Source organism: Rhincodon typus, chromosome 7 (assembly GCF_021869965.1).
Source record: "Rhincodon typus isolate 14 chromosome 7, sRhiTyp1.1, whole genome shotgun sequence".
NCBI classification, from domain to species: domain Eukaryota; kingdom Metazoa; phylum Chordata; class Chondrichthyes; order Orectolobiformes; family Rhincodontidae; genus Rhincodon; species Rhincodon typus.
The window spans coordinates 67926959-67943960 of record NC_063338.1 but is presented as its reverse complement, the minus strand read 5'-3'; the positions used below and the strand labels follow the sequence as shown (position 1 = coordinate 67943960).

The 17002-nt window shown below is 41.4% G+C and overlaps 1 protein-coding gene and 1 long non-coding RNA gene across 2 annotated transcripts; one reads left to right on the top strand and one right to left on the bottom strand.

Moving 5' to 3' along the window:
• Positions 1 to 9690: 9690 nt before the first annotated feature.
• LOC125483543 lies at positions 9691 to 15208 on the bottom strand. The gene is made up of 3 exons (XR_007262484.1): positions 15065 to 15208; positions 11365 to 12034; positions 9691 to 10292 (listed from the first exon to the last, which is right to left on the bottom strand). It is a non-coding gene; the product is annotated as an uncharacterized LOC125483543 (long non-coding RNA).
• cxcr4b (chemokine (C-X-C motif), receptor 4b) lies at positions 13192 to 16442 on the top strand. Its single transcript, XM_020518119.2, has 2 exons — positions 13192 to 13284; positions 14947 to 16442. The coding sequence occupies exons 1-2, from the start codon at positions 13255 to 13257 to the stop codon at positions 16015 to 16017; spliced, it is 1101 nt and encodes a 366-aa protein (XP_020373708.1). The 5' UTR covers positions 13192 to 13254; the 3' UTR covers positions 16018 to 16442.
• The last annotated feature ends 560 nt before the right edge of the window (positions 16443 to 17002 follow it).

Here is a 17002-nt window from a genome sequence, read left to right as displayed (position 1 = left end):
TCCCTAATGACAGTATGATGTGTCAATAGTTGATGTTGTAGATTTGTTTTTAGTAGATAACAAGGTTTCTAACGGCATTAAAAGGCTGCTTCATCATACTGAAAGAAAACAAAAGCAATTACTTCTTACTTAAAGTATCTTTAAAAAATAGGGTTGAGTGTCAATTGTTGAGGTTATGATACTTTGTTCTCACTATGTACAGGAATAGATTTCTGGTGCATATATTTACACCAGCCAGATAGCTTCAAAATATCCCCAAAACATCTTGATCTTCTGTTCTATGATGCAGCAGGACTTCCCCAAAGATGCACCACTGACTCTGGTCAATTTCTTAATTGACAAATTCAGATTGGTAGCTACTTAAGATACGCCAGACAATTTACAATTATTAATATTCTTTGTGCCACTGATTGAAAAATAGATTGACTTAAATATTCTGATCAGGGTCAGACCCTATTTCAAACTCTGATCAGTTTCAAAATTATCCACTTACCTTTCTTAAGTTGTCTTCCGACTTGGCGATTCCTGGACAGGGACTTCTTGTTACAAATCTGACAGTGAATTCATGAATCCACCCATGAAAAAATTGTTTGCCAAAATCATGCCTCTTTTCCCACAGTAGTTGCACCATGTTCTGTAATTTAAATGTCTAGGAGCACAGCCAGCCATTTTGACAGCTCCTGTGACAGGGTATAAATTTGAGGTAAGAGTGGGGTTATGGGGTAGTTGGTTAAGGGGTTAAGTGGGTGACAAGGTAGCGTTGTGGCAGTTTCAACTGGAACTTTGGGTCTTGGGTTCAGCAATTTTATTTTATAAGCTTAGATATTTTCCTCATCAACCTGTTAAGAGAACCTGGCACCACGGGAGTCCCTATACAGGACAATATTCTTGACTGAGCTCCACCAAGGTCTTTTACTGAAACCAAATCAGCATGACAATTTACAGACTTAATTCTCCCATTTCATTACAATGTTTTCATTTGTCATTGGCTATTTTAGTATTTACATTACATGTCCTTATCAGTAAGTAGGGCTACTCTGCTGGTCTTTCATCTTTTCAGTCGCTTGGGAATTTAGTTATCAGAATGAGACTATCGATATCTCCTACCTATTCTCTTAACACTCTAAAATTCTTGATTCATGAGAAGGTCATTGTATTTTACAACTTATATTCTTAGCTAGGTTCCCACAGAATTGGCTGTGTCCCACAATGCCTTCATTTCCCTGTATGCACAGAGAAATTGTTTACAGCTGATCCCATCCAGGCAAGTGTGGACTGTTCCTTCACATTCCTGACTTACGCCTTGTAGATGCTGGGCAGGCTTTAGGAGTCAGGAGGTGAATTGACACAGTATTCCTAGCCTCTGACCTGCTCTTATAGCCATTGTGTTTATGTGGTGAGTTCAGTTGAGTTTCTGGTCAATGGTAACCCCAACGATGTTGATAGTGGGGCATTTAGTGATGATAACTCAATTGAATGTCATGGGGTGGCGGTTAGATTGTCTGTTATTGGTGATGGTCATTGCCTGGCATTTGTGTGACACAAATGTTAATTGCCACTTGTCAGCCCAAGCCTGAATATTATCTCGATCTTGTTGCATTTGAACATGGACTGCTTCAATATCTGAGGAGTCACAAACAGTGCTGAACATTGTGCAATCATGGGCAAACATCTGCACTTTTGACCTTACGACAAAGGGAAGGTCATTGATGAAGTGGCTGAAGATGGTTGGGCCTAGGATACTACCATGAGGAACTTCTGTAGAGATGCCCTGGAGCTGACATGACTGACCTCCAACAAACACAATCATCTTCCTATGCGCCAGGTATGACTTCAACAAGCGGAAAGTATGCCCCCAATTCCCATTACCAGGGCTCTTTGATGCCATATTCAGTTGAATGCGGCCTTGATGTCAAGAGCTGTGAGTACTCTCATTAATTCTTCGTGCTCAATTCAGCTTAGAAGAGCTTTTCAGATTGCCTCTCCTTTCCTTTTCCCTGTCCTCCTCCTTCTCTTTAAACACCTGTTCTTAAGCTGCTCACCACTTAATTGGTACCATGGCTGTATCCTCATGATGGTGAGATTGTGCAACGTGCAATATATCACCACAAATCTTATACCACTCTGCCAGGTACTGAAGGGCTCCTCCAGAGCAGTCTAAGTGGCAAAAGTGCCATTTCTGAACACTAATGGTGGGCTGTACTATATAAAGTGAAGCAACATAGCTTTCAGTATGCATGCTATGCATGTTTTATGTGTTACAGAGGGGAACAATCACCTAAGTAGTCAGCAGATAGTTCTTGACCTTAATGGCCATCTTTTGATTCGTCATGTTGTCATAAATGCAGCTGGTACTGTGCTGCATAATGGTAGCTGCATAATGAAAACAACATGAGTGCTGCCAGGATACAGAGCATTGACCTGCATGATTCATTTCCAGTGAATCACACTCCAGCTGGATGTTGATAGAATGGAATCCTTTTCAGTTGCGGCACAGGAACAGTTGTCATATGGTTCCTACAATCCAAAGCATTGGCAATTAATGGCATGTTGCACCATGGGAAAGCAGGCAATCTTGTTTATTCTGCCTGTTTCCTTCTGATAAGAGAGAATGAAATGCCGCTTTGAATAGAGAGCTTCAGATCCCCTTAGGCAACAGGGAATCGCTAACTGTAAGATGTGCAAATACATTCAGCTCCAGCATACAAAGAGGGCAAAATCATAAAAGTTCATATCACATTTACAGCCATAATACATTCTTGTCCTTGTCCTGCTTTGAAGTGAAAGTGCCTGAATGAAAGTTTCTGACAGCTTTGATGGAACCTCAGACTAACACCATTCAGGCGATGGTCTTCTTTAGTTTCAATGTTGAAAGACTTTCTGTGTATTTCCAGCAATTTCAGGTTTATTTATTTATCTAAATTTCTAAACTACCTTGAATCCAGTGAAGAAGTTTAGGCTTCAGCCCACTGGTGTTGAGACTGGGGGCTTGAGATGGGCAACTGGTTACAGCTTTCGTGATTTTACAGGCTTGCAGCATTTCATCACCGGAGCATTCCCTGAACCTCTACTCCCAGTTTGTGCAGAGACAACCTGTTCAATAGACATGGCCATCAGAACTGGATGCTCCATGCCCCATTTATTGACCCATGAAGTGAAAGTTTGTAATCATGCCTGAGTCCAATCCAGCAGAAGAGATTTCCTTTTATCCCAAGGGATCTGCCAGCCTCCCTTGTTTATTTCCTCACTGTTGTGAAACCTGGCAAGGGCACCTTCATGGTGAGACACCCTTCTAGAATTTCAACTCTCTTCAACTATGCCCACTTCTCCCACAGGGCTGCTGAGGCTCCAGAACCACTAACTGTTGCAAGCTCAGGCTTGGTGCTTTCAAGAAGTTTGAACGCATTCTACCCAGCCAATGGTGGGCAGCAAATTGAACCATGAAATTATAGAGTCATAGAATTCCTACAGTGCGGAAGTAGGCCATTCAGCCCATCGAGTCCACACTATCCCTCCAAAGAGCATCCTACACAGACCCACCCTATCCCTGCGTTTCCCACCTTAGACACTTTGGGCAATCTAGTATAGCCAATCCATCTAACCTACACATCTTTGGACTGTGGGAGGAAACCTACAGACATGGGGAGAATGTGCAAACTCCACAGAGACAGTCGCCCGAGGCTGGAATCGAACCAATGCTAACTACTGAGCCTGTGCCATCCCATTTATGCTATTTTTTAAAATTAAATGCATTTTGTTTATTTTGTATACGTTCTTACAGGTTCCCCCTAACCTGTCACAAAGCGAGACATTGAACGGCTAAGAAGGGAAGCAGGACATATATTCCTCTCCCCTCCCTTGTCAGCATTCTATAGGGTCTGTTCCCACTGGGACACCCTGGTCCACTTCTCCACCACACTCAAAACGTCCCCACAGCACCACGACACTTTCACATGTCATTGCAGAACATGTAGCACCTGCCCATTTACTTCCTCCCTCCTCACTATCTGAAGCCCCAGACACACCTTCCAGGTGAAGCAGCAATTTAGCTGAACTTCATTCAATCTAGCCTCCTGCATTCATTGCTCACAGTGTGGTCTCTTCTACACTGGGGAAACAAAACTGGGTGACTGCTTTGCAGAACACCTACATTCTGTCTGCAAAAATGACCCTGAGCTTCCACTTGCCTGCCACTTCAACACACCACAATGTTCCCTGGCCAACATCTCTGTCTCAGGCTTGCTGCTGTGTTCCAGTGAAGTTCACTGCAAGTAAGAAGCATAGCATCTCATTTCCCACTTGGGGAACCTGCAGCCTTCAGGACTCAATATTGAGTTCAATAATTTTAGGGCCTGAACAGCTCCTTCCATGTTCTTTACTCACCCTCACACCCCAGGTCCTGTCAACATATGGGCTGCTTTCAGCATAGCCAACCCATTTTCACCTGCTATTGGTCCCCATTATCAGCTTTACTCCTTCCCTGGCTTACTATCAACCACCACTTTGTCTTCCTAACTGTCTTTCTCTCCATCTGGGCTCCGTTTCCACCCATCTTCTCATTCCTTTACCACACATTCCCCACCCACTCCCTGTCTTCCATGTATATACCACCTTTACTAGTTCTGAGGATGGGTCACGGGATCCAAAATGTTAACTCTATTTTCTCTCCACAGATGCTGCAAGACCTACTGAGTTTCTCCAACAATTTCTATTTTTGCTTTAGAAATTATTTTAAAATTTGCTTTAGAAATTTCTACCTGTGCCACTCAATAGTTGATCACTCATTGTATAACTGTGTATTTGGTGAATGTTTCAAGACCTAAACTCAGTGTTTTCTGTCTCCTCTCTTATCCATACCTTAATTATAGTGGATCTATTATATGTAGAATAGCATTAAGGTTATGAAGATTTGGTTAAGGTTATCTTGGGAATGAATTCCTCGTAGGATTCAATATACAGTTGCTATTCAATAGAAGCACATAAACAATCTAAATAGTTTGGAGCTGCAAGTCATTGTTCATTTCATAACACTATTATCTCCAAGTCAACAAGTTCAAAAGCCACTTCACAGACTGAGTGCACTTCAGTACAATGCTGAGGCAGTGGTGCACTGCTAGAGCCGCTATTTTTGGACAAGACTCCACCTGCTGTCACAGGCGAGTTATTGTAAAATATCCCATGATGTTATAATGAAGAAAAGATCTTTGGTGATCTAGACAATGTTTATCTCTCAATCAATATTACTAAAATCAGATTAAACAAAAACAGAAATTGCTGAAGAAACGCTTTATGTCTGGCAACATCTGTGGAGAGAAAGCAGAGTTAACATTTTGAGTCCCAGTGACCCTTTTTTGAGAACAGTTCTGAGTTGCTTGCGCAATTTCTGCGTTTTTTTTATTCCAGAATTTCAGCAGTTGTTTGTTTTATCTCACTAAAGCAGATTACCTGATCATTATCACATTGGTGTTTGTAGGAGTTTGGATGTGAAGTGGTTGCTACATTTCCCACATAACGACAGTGGCTGCACTTCAAAAGTACATCTTTGGCTGTGAAGTAGTTTGGATGCTCTAATGTTGCAAAATGCATTACATAAATGCAAATATTCAATAGAACTGGCGTCTGGATATTACAGATTTCTGAGGGGCTCATGATAGGGAAAGTTTACGATTTTAATGCTCAAAATATCCGTGGAAGTAACTTGTCCAGGGAATTGGTCTGAATCAACAGCACCATACGGCAGGATCTCTGCATGCTGTCAGATTAAGGGAATGTTTCGCACCTGTAGATCAGAGCGTACTTACACTGAGGGTCAGTGAGTTTTAATAAGTCCGATCAAATAAGTTAGTTTAATTTCAAAGCTCTGAACTCATCGTAACTGTTGTTCCGCTCCTTGATGAACACAATGTCTCGACTTGGCAACCTGTTAAACTATTAAAACCGCATTACAAAATATAACTTGCACTTGTTTTCAGACGTCTGGAGCGTGTCCTCAGACAGTGGCGGGCCCCCAGTTTATCTGATGTTCCCTAACTTGAGAGTTTATTGGTGAACTGAGACGCCAGTCAGCTTAGTATGTCACTGCGGTCGTCAGGCCCCTTGCCCCTCCAGCGAGATTTTTGTGGTTTAAAATCCTTATCAACCGCAGAAGACGTCAAAAGGGACATGGCATCATACTGTTCTTAACACGAGTAACTGTCGGCTTGTTTTGACAGGAAATTTGTTTTATGAAAAGGGCGTTGCCTGCTATAACATCTGTTCCTTGCTCTGTAAACTTCTGTTTGTGGCACTGCTTTGCGTGCGAATGTATGTTATCTATTAGGGCTTTAATATTATGGGTTGGTGAAGCTGGTTGAGGGGAGAGACAAAAGGTGTTTGCACATGCGTAGGTGCATACACTCAGGTACGCTTCCAGGTATTTGGCTTTTTCCTTCAATAAAAGGTACAAATGAAAAAGGTGTCAGTGACCTATTTTGCTGATAAGCATTACTGGATTGCAGCAAAATCATTGCTAAACTAGTGTGTACTTATTTTCCTTTAGCAAAAGGCCATACCTCCGACGGCCTGGGGTGACAATTTTAACCTGAAATGCCCATTTGGAAACGGAAGCGATTGGGTGCACTGCTCCTTTATTGCCTTCCTGGTGTTGCTCTCCAATTAAGTCAGTGGAGAGTGGCCTTAATAGCCGAGCATTCTATCCTGCTGTTGTGGTGCATTGATACTTCAGAGCTAGAAGGCCCAGGTTCCAGTCGAGTCATAGAGTTGAACACCACGGAAACAGACCGTTCAGTCCAACTGGTCCATGCCTATCAGATATCCCAAATTAAATAATACCTGTACCAGAGGTGTATCATAACATGCCTGAACAGGTTGATTAAAAATTATCTCTATCATGTTCCTGAGGAGACTGTCCCACCATCTCAATAATTAGTCTGCAGAACCTCCACTACACTCATTCTATGGAACTTGTGTTGTTGTTGTCACTCTACATTACAAACCAGTCATCCACCAATTGACCTAAAGCAACCTTCACTGGCTGATATTACCTTAAAGTATTCTCCTTCTCAACGTCTGTCTTCAGCTGAGCTATGGTGGCCTTCAGGTTAAATCACCACTAGTGGTGCCTCCCCAGTGAGAGAGCAGCCTATGGTCTAGTAAGGCCATGGTGACATGAACTTGAATATCTTTGTTTAACAAAAAATTATGTATTTCAAATTTAAAATTAACAATGGATCCTGCATCCCCTGCATTTGTGGAAGAGAGTTCCAAACATCTATCACCCTTTGTGTGTGGAAGTGCTTCCTAACATCTCTCCTGAATGATCTGGCCTTAATTCTTAGACTATGCCCCCTAGTTCTAGGATCTCAACCAGTGGAAATAATTTATCTGCCCTGTCTTTTCCTGTTACCATCTTGACTTTGATCAGATCGTCCTTAACCTTCTAAATTCCAGACAAAATAGACCTACCTTCATAGACTCCCTACAGTGTGGAAGCAGGCCATTTGGCCCATCAAATCCACACTGATCCTCTGAGAGCAGCTCGCCCAAATCCACACCTACTCTATCCCTGTAACCCCGTACTTCCCATGGCCAATCCATCTAACCTGCACATCTTTGGACTGTGGGAGGAAACCCACACAGACACAGGGAGAACATGCAAACAGTCGCCCAAGGGTGGAATCAAACCAAGGTCTCTGGTGCTGTGAGGCAGCAGTGCTAACCACTGAGCCACCGTGCCACCCTTTTCTCCCCTATTTCCTGCCACAGTCAGCCCTCCATCTCCCACTTCTGGTGTCATTCCCTTACATAATCTTTCCTTTGTGTAATCTCTCCTCATAAACCCTGTGTCATTCCTGCAAACTCCCTCTAAGGGCAATATATCCTTCCAAATGTGTGGTGCCCAGCTATGTTCTCCTTGCTTCCAATGGAGTCTAACCAGGGTTTTGCATAACTGCAGCATAAATTCTGTGTCCTTGTACGCCAGTCGTTATGGATATATAGTAAAGTCCAGTATTCCATTACCTTTCTTGATTATTGTCTGCACCTGTTCATGACATTTTAAAGATCTATGCACCTGAACCCCAAATCTCTTTTGGCATGCACTGTATTTAAATTAATTCCATCTAGAAAATGCCCTGAATTACTTTTTTTTTGGTCGAAAATGGATGACTTCACACTTACTTACATTGAATTCCATTTGCCACAGCTTTGCACATTCACTTAATCTATCAGTATCCCTTTGTAATTTCATCTACACTGTCTACAATGCCACCTAACTTTGTGTCCTCAGCAAATTTGGATATATGACTTATTTTATATTATTATCCATCTTGCATGGATTGGTGTTTAGAAGTGGGGAAGTCTTGCTACAGCTGAACAGTGCATTGGTGAGACTGCCCCTGGAATACTATGCACATCTTTGACTTCCTTAAGGAGGAATATATTTGCAGCAGAGCCAGTTCAGAAAATGTTCGCCTTGTCAATTCCTGGGATGAAAGTGTTGTTTTAGGAGGGAACAGCAAACAGGTCAGGCCTAAAGTCATAGCAGTTCAGAAGAATGAGAGATGATTATTGAAATATATAAAATTCTTAAGGGGCTTGAGTTGGTAGATAATAATAAAGTGTTTCAATTTCCTTGAGAATCTGCTACTAAGAGATACAGTATAAAAGCAAAGGTTTCTGTTTAAATGAAGAGGCAGATGAATTCCATCTCTGAGAGTGATCAACCTTTGAATTCTCCACAGCACAGAGCAGTGTAGACTAAGTTACTGAGTATGTTCAAGACTAAGTTAGACAGATTTTTGTTTAACAAGGGGAGGGGGTTTAAGCATTATGGGAGATCGGCAGAAAAGTTAAATTAAGGCCATAATTAGACCCACACAGTCTTGTCAAATTGTCTAATCCTGCTCCTATCTCTTATGATCTTATGGTGCGTGACGTATGGTCACAAGGAAGGAAACCAGAAGGACATTGTCCTAGACATTCTTCTCCAGCATGAAAAAGCATTCTTGTTGTACCTGGCTTCACAAAATATCATTTGCAACTTATGTCTACAGGTAACTTTGGCTATATTATCAGTTAATCTAAATGTACTTCAAAGCGCCCCAAATTGCTTCTTGAAAGGAGCTCACCACTTGAAATAAGCAGGCATTTAGCCATCCAATGTTAGGCATTTGTGAAAGTAGCAGTGAGCTGGTCCTCAAAATCAATGAGACAATTTTAAGATTGTTATTTTTTGGCATTACTCTGTTGTGGCAAGTTGAAATCAATCCCAATTTCCAGAAGCTACTCTGAATAGAGAAAGCAATTGAACCCAAAAGTTATTGATACTTTTCTTTCATAAAAGCTTGCATCCTTCAGAATGGGTCAAGGAGATTCATATCTGGTCTAAACTGTGGAAGGATCTATGGAAGCATGGGAACTACCCCTGACATACCCCTTGATATGGTTGATAATAACAGGAAGATCTGCTCACATCTCTTGTCGTAATTTAATGATTTGGTCAAAAGGAACAATATCTTGGCAGATCTGAGATCCTGAACATATTCTGGGCCATACTCCCTTAGCTGGTAGTGTGCTGTCTCCAGCCCTAGGAATTTTGGGGTCAATGTACACAGTATCTACAAGGGTGTTGAAATTTAGCCACTCTCACCTGCATCAATGAAAGATCTTCAATTGGAACTGCAACTGCAATTCTATTTCTTGTATAATTTTTATTCTTTTCATTTTCAAATGCTTACTAATTCATTATGTTAAAACCTCTGTATCAGTAATTACTTGTGCTACATACTGATCTAGATTCAAATAACCTTCTGTGTAAAATATATTTTGTAACTTCACATTTTATTTATGTTGTTTCTAATCTTGATATTACATCCCTGTGTTTGACAAGGACATAAAATAAAAAGGCTTCAATGTTGCAATCCTGTAAAGGGCAAACCAGAATACCACAGCATCTGAAAGAGGAAAGAAAGTTTCTCATGTCATGTCACGACTCGTGCTTTAAAGTTAGAGAAGTTCTGGAAAGATTACTTTTCAACCTTTCAGAGTCAGATGTCCTACATCTTAGTTGATTTCTTTTTTTAAGTTTTTCAAAACTATAATAATAATCTTGGCTGTTTTAATACTTTAGAGGAACTTCACAAAGCCCAAAACGTCAGCCTTTCTGCTCCTATGATGCTGCTTGGCCTGCTGTGTTCATCCAGTTCTGCACCTTGTTGTCTCAGATTCTCCAGCATCTGCAGTTCCTACTATCTCCATCATTCTTGTTTAGCATTGGTTGAGGCCTGTAGCTTCTGTTGGATAAAATGGCACATTTAAGTGTAAAGGTAGGAAAATATAAATTTACGTTAGTTTCTGACAGTTCAACAAGAAAGTTTTTTTTCCAATTCTCCATATTGCCGTTCTGTCTTCTGTCAAGTTTTTTTTTCAAATTGAAACATGTTAATATAATTAATGCAACACTGCCTTTAAAATGTCAACATAAATGTTTGGCTCATCACAATCATCATTTTGGATCCTCACAACATAGACAAGGACTATGGAGTCAAAACTCTTTACAATCCATTTCAGGCAGCTTTTACTGAAGGACTATCTCCTCCCCTTACAGGTAGGATGGGGTAACAACAAAATCATACCATGATATGCGTGGAAGGCTTACAACCATGTACAGACTAACTGTGCTTACCATTTTACGATCAAAACATCTGCTTGGCCTCTAAACAGACATAACCACAAATAATCGAAGCTGGTCAAAAAAGTTAGTGATATTACAGGAGACCTAATCATATTATATATGAAATTATCAACATAACATTTCACTACATAGTTTGAAAATTTGATCTATATAATTTACAGTTGACTAACAATAAAGACCACAGGCAGCAACTTTGAAAGAGCTAAGCAAGAATTATAGCATTTAATAGGATTAGTAGCTTCATAGTTTTCAACAAAGTTCAAAGTTCAAAGAATTATGTATGTGTTGTCATAAATTATGCTTTAATAATAGAAAGCAATAAAAGTAACATTCATTAAAATTTATACTAAAAGATTTTAAAATATACCTATGAATAAACAATACCAATGATAAGTATCATTATGTTAAAATTGAAAATATATAACCAAACAAACTGAAAGCATTTACCAGTGAATTAAGTTCAGAGTACACCGAGGGAACAGTGGAAAACTCTAATGATTGTTTACAAGAATTTATGGAAGAGGCCAGAGACAACAAATGTGGTATAGTAACTACTTGGAATGAATGCATTGTTGGAAGATCTCTTTGTGTTGCATAGTAACATGGTGACCTTCTGAAGTTGCAATAGAGCAAAGGTCCATCTAGCTGACCAACCTACTTCCCAACATTACCTTGAAGCAATCTAGGCCCGAAACGTCAGCCTTTCTGCTCCTATGATGCTGCTTGGCCTGCTGTGTTCATCCAGCTCTACACCTTGTTATCTCAGATTCGCCAGCATCTGCAGTTCCTACTATCTCTGATTCAATTTTATTTCTTGTCTTGTTTTTCCTCTTTCAATTAACCTCTTTATTCGTCCAACCACTTTCCCCCTCTTCATTCTTCTTTTTGTACCTGATTTGTATTGAACTAACAACTCTATGCTTCCTTGCAACACTTGTATTTGTAATATCACAATCCCACAATCTGATTGGACAGGACGCAAAATGTGGTTCTTCTTGTCCTGGAATTACATTGCAGTTTCAGCAACTTGGTGCAGCCCTGAAAAGAAATGTGGAAATCTAAACATGTGAAGTGAAGTCAGCAGGCATGGTTAGACCCCTGGCTGCAGCAAATTTGTCTGGATTTTATTGGCTCTTGGGATGTGGAATGGCATCATGGTTAGCACAGACATGGTTGGTCTGAAGGGCCTGTTCCTGCACTGTACTGTTCTATGTGAGTGTTGCTAGTGTGGCCATATTCATGGCCCATCCTTAATTATCTTGAGAACTCGTTGGGGCTTTCTTGAGGATGCTGATGTGCTTCAAATATCTTAAACCCAAAAATGATGAAGAAATGATTGAGCTGGAGGGAAAAGATAAAGAAAACAAAGTTAGCCAATTGAAAAATGAAAGATAAAATTACAAAACAGAAATGCAAAAGCAAAGTATAAGAAGGAATAAGTGATGGACAAACGGTTGTGCAGACAAGATTTCCCATTTTCTCTTTCCAGAGACAACATTCAGTGGCTCAGACAGCTACCCCATGAAGAACATTAGTTGGGCCAATTATACAATCAATTGTTCAGAGAAGGTTCACCAGAATGATCCATGGTATGGAGGGATTGTCTAATGATCAAAGGTCAAATAGATTCAGGCTCCACTCACTGGAGTTTAGAAGAATGAGAGATGATCTCATTGAAACATATGGATTCTTAAGGGGTGTAATGGGGTAAATGCTGAGAGGATAACTCCCCTCATGGGAGAGCCTACACCAGAGCGAACAGTCCCAGAATAAAGGGGGAGTGCAATTTAAGACTGAGATGAGCAGGGATTCCTTGTCTCAGAGGGTTGAGAGTGTTTGGAACTCCCTGCCGCAGAGAGATGTGGGGACAGAATCCTTGTCAACAGCAAAAAAAGTTGCTGGAAGGGTCACTGGACCCAAAACATTAACTCTGTTCTTTCCTTCACAGATGCTGCCAGACCAGCAAAGCTTTTCCAGCAACTTTGTTTTTGTTCCTGATTAACAGCATCCGCAGTTCTTTTGGTTTTTATTACAGAATCCTTGTGTATGTTTAAGGCTGATAGATTTTTGATCAATGGGGAATTTGGGTTGGGGGGGTGCGGAGGGCGTGAAAAATGTGTGATCAGCCATAATGCTATTGAATGGGAATGAACAGGCACTTGGGATGAACAGCTTACTCCTGTTCCTATTTCTTATGGTCTTATGGTCTAATAGCAATACTTTCACAAAAGCAAATTTTCATTAAATTCATTGAATATTATCACCTAGTGTGCATTCTGTATAACGGATGCTGTAAAATAACAGTTGCTTCCAATGCTTCCGCAACAGTTAGGCAGCGGTGCTTGTAAATGCCCCTTATTCTTTGGGTTTGTTTTTGTATTCATTATTCAAACTAGTTTCCTTCGGTCGAGCTAAGAAATTACGATTCTCGCTGTGCGCATGCGCGGGTCTAAGTGGGACTTAAGTTTGAAAACTTCATACAATATTTTCATACTTAGAGAACGCTACAAGAAGTGAACTTCCGCCGGTATAACGGTCAGGGCTGTTGGGAATCGTGCAGAATGACTGAAGATTCAGAGTTCGATGAAATGGTAAGAGAAGGTTTAATCAATATCAAAATGTTCCTTTAAATATTTTTATGTTTGTAAATAACTGTACATTGTGAAACAAAATTAAAAATAATCTGTACTTAAAAAGATGATGTTTTATTTCCAAAACATACTTTTAAGTGTTGCAAATGCATTTATGTATAGTTTGTAAATGAATTTATATGAGTACAATGTGCAGGTAACAATTTGCCTATGGCAGTTGTGTGCCAAGCAAGAATGATCACAATCATTTTAGCATATTAGATATTGAAGATATCACTGAAAATTCAATAGGAGTTTTATGGGGTTTTTTTTAATGCTTCCAGTTCGAAATTAAACTCTCCAAATTGTGATTATTTAGTGAAACCGGCCGCAGGGGAAGAAAGTTGAAAAGACATTTTACATTGCTGATCTGATTTAGCCTCGAGTATCTGGTTAGGGGTTTTCATTTTACCGCGTCTTGTATTCCGATTTGCTGTTTGAAACCAGCGCGGTTAAGATTCTTTAGCTTTGGAACTAAGAAATCACAGGAGGTAGAAAGTTTAAAATAACAGCGTTCAACCACAGTTTTTCAAAGTTAAAAGGCAAGTTTCATTGATGCCAATGAATAGATCCGTTCGCATTCGTCTCTTCCACATAGAGGAAGCGCTTATACCTCCAGGTGGCTACCTGGTCCCGCAGGTATATTTAACTCGGGGCATATAGATTTGGTACATGCCAGTATTGTTGAACGAGGTCACGAACGCTCCAACTGTCATGCATGGGGAACAGTTAACGCAGTAATAACAAGCAAATCTCCTCAGGCTTCTGCTGGCCTTTACTTATGACTCAGTGAAACTTCAGCGCGCGGAATGAAATAGCAGTCAGCAACCTGAGAAAGAAAACGTTGAAGTGGTTTACAAGTAGCCGTTAAAATTTCGGTGTCAAGTCGCAAGGAGCAGAATAGCATAGCTCAGAGCGCTGTTTGAACAGAATTACTGCAAGCATGAGTCCCACATGAGAGTGAACCCCAACCTCCCCCCGCTCCCCACTCCAGCAACTAGGAGTCAGTCCTGCTTTGAGATGAGGACTCGTCACTGTGACTTCTTTTGTAAAAATCCCCCGCTGTTCCATTAAAAAGTGAAACACGCGCTCGCCAGTTCGAGGCAACGTTGCGCTTCCCAAACCCAACCTGCCTCTTGGTGAATTTTCAGCGTATTTTTAGCACGCAGCGGGGTCCCAGACCCGGTCTGTCTCCTCACACGCGGATTGCCTAGAGTTGAATTATGCCGATGCTGGAAATCTGAATCAAAACCAGACATTCCTGAAGAAACTCCGCAGGTCTGGCAGAATAGGACTGGAAACGCTAAGTGTCTCTCTCTCTCTCTCCACAGATGCTGCCAGACCTGCTGCGTTTCTCCAGTCATTTAGAGTTTACTTTTAACAGTTGTAACTCAATCCTGCAACAACAACCACAAGGCTGGCCTTAGCCGTTAACAAGTTCAAAACTTGTGGCTGTCAGAAATTCTAACCCAAACAACCCAAAAGCCTGTTTCCTATTGGAAACTTTAGGGTGTGGGTGGTAACCACGTGGCTCTGGTGGTAATGAAGAGCCGGGGCTGAAAATGTATCGATTAAACTGACGGTTTGGGTGTTTGTTAATAAAGCTTCTTGTTTATTTTACAGTATTATCGCCTGGCTTATGATGCCAATTATCCCAATGATACTGACGTGTACAATTACACATATCCAGAGGGTGCCTTATGCGATGGAGAAAACGCGTACTTTAAAAGCATCTTCTTACCGTGTGTCTACTCACTGGTGTTTGTGCTGGGGGTGGTGGGCAATGGCCTGGTGGTGGTCATCATGGGCTACCATGGAAGAGTGCGCACCATGACGGACAAATACAGGCTGCACTTGTCGGTGGCGGATTTGCTGTTTGTCTTGACCCTGCCCTTCTGGTCTATCGACGCGAGCCTCAGTTGGTACTTCGGAGACGCGATGTGCAAGATCGTGCACATCATCTACACCGTCAATTTGTACAGCAGCGTGTTAATTCTCGCCTTCATCAGCCTGGACCGCTACTATGCGGTGGTGCATGCGACCAACAGCACGGGACCGCGGAAGCTGCTGGCTGATCGGTTAGTCTATGTGGGCGTCTGGTTACCAGCCATTCTGCTCACTGTGCCCGACATTGTGTTTGCTAAAACCAGAAATCTCGACGACAGGGTGGTGTGTGAGCGCATTTACCCCGATGGCACGTACCAGTTCTGGAGGATGAGTTTCCGAATCCAAGGCATCGCGGTGGGCTTCGTTCTGCCCGCTCTGGTCATCCTCATCTGCTACTGTATCATTATTTCCCGGCTGTCCCGTTCCACCGGCTTGCAGAAGCGCAAAGCCCTGAAAATCACCATCATCCTGATTGTCACCTTCTTCTGCTGCTGGCTACCCTATTACATCGTCATCTCCATTGACACGGTGATGCTCATGAAAGACAGCGCCTACTCCTGCGAGCTGGAGCAAATTGTCATCACCTCGATGGCCATCACTGAAGCCATCGCCTTCTTTCACTGTTGCCTCAATCCCATTCTGTACGCTTTTGTCGGGGTTAACTTCAAAACTTACACTCGAAGAGTCTTCAATCACTCTGACACCAGATGCTCCTCTCTTAAGAAACTCAAAAGCAAAGACAGACGAGGAGCCCATCCGTCAGTTTCTACCGAGTCTGAGTCTTCCAGTCTTCAGTCAACTTGCTAACTTATTCCCCACTCCACTTTTGTAAAAAATCTGCATTAATGCATATCAATGTTTTCACTACTGAGTCCAATTCTAAATGTTGTTTAATGTTGCGTTTGCTATTTATATAATGAGTTATTTATGTCTCCAAAGCTTTGTCACCTTATAAATACTATTGTGTATTCTGTTCTGTAAATGGTTCTAAAATTCAAAGAGAAAACAGCGGCAGGGAAACACATGTAGCTGAGCTTCATTTAGTTTTTGAGCGCATATACCTTTGTCATTTGCAATGATGTAAATAAAGTATGCGTTTGAATAATAAATATTTACTTCGCGTAAGTATGCCATTATAACTGGCTTTTGCTTGTATCAGTTTGCTAGAAGCGAATTTGCGAACTTGACTTGCTATAGATTATGTAAATAAATACATTATTTCTCATTTGAAATGTTATAGCATTTTTCTGTCCACCATATCATATCGTTATGCCTACACACACACACCAATATCAAAATATCTACCCAGATAGTAGGAACTGCCGATGCTGGAGAATCTGAGATAACACAGTTTAGAGCTGGATGAACACAGCAGGCCAAGCAGCATCAGAGGAGTTACACACCCCCTGTTGTTAGTCACTAACAGTCCCCATTGACAACTACTCACCCTCCCAGCCTGATCGTTAGCAACTCCTTTGTCTGTCCAACTGTCTTTCTCTCTTCCAGCTCTATCCTATCTTTACTCCCTACCCCACCCACCTTCCTATTTTCTGCATATAAACTGACGTTTTCCCAGCCACCATCAGTTCTGAGGAAGGGTCACCGGACCCAAAAGTTAACTCTGTTTTCTCCTCCACAGATGCTGCCAGACCTGCTGAGCTTTTCCAGCAAGAGATAGTAGGAACTGCAGATGCTGGAAAATCTGAGATAACAAGGTGTAGAGCTGGATGAACACAGCAGGCCAAGCAGCATCATAGGAGCAGGAAGGCTGACGTTTCAGGCCTAGACCCTA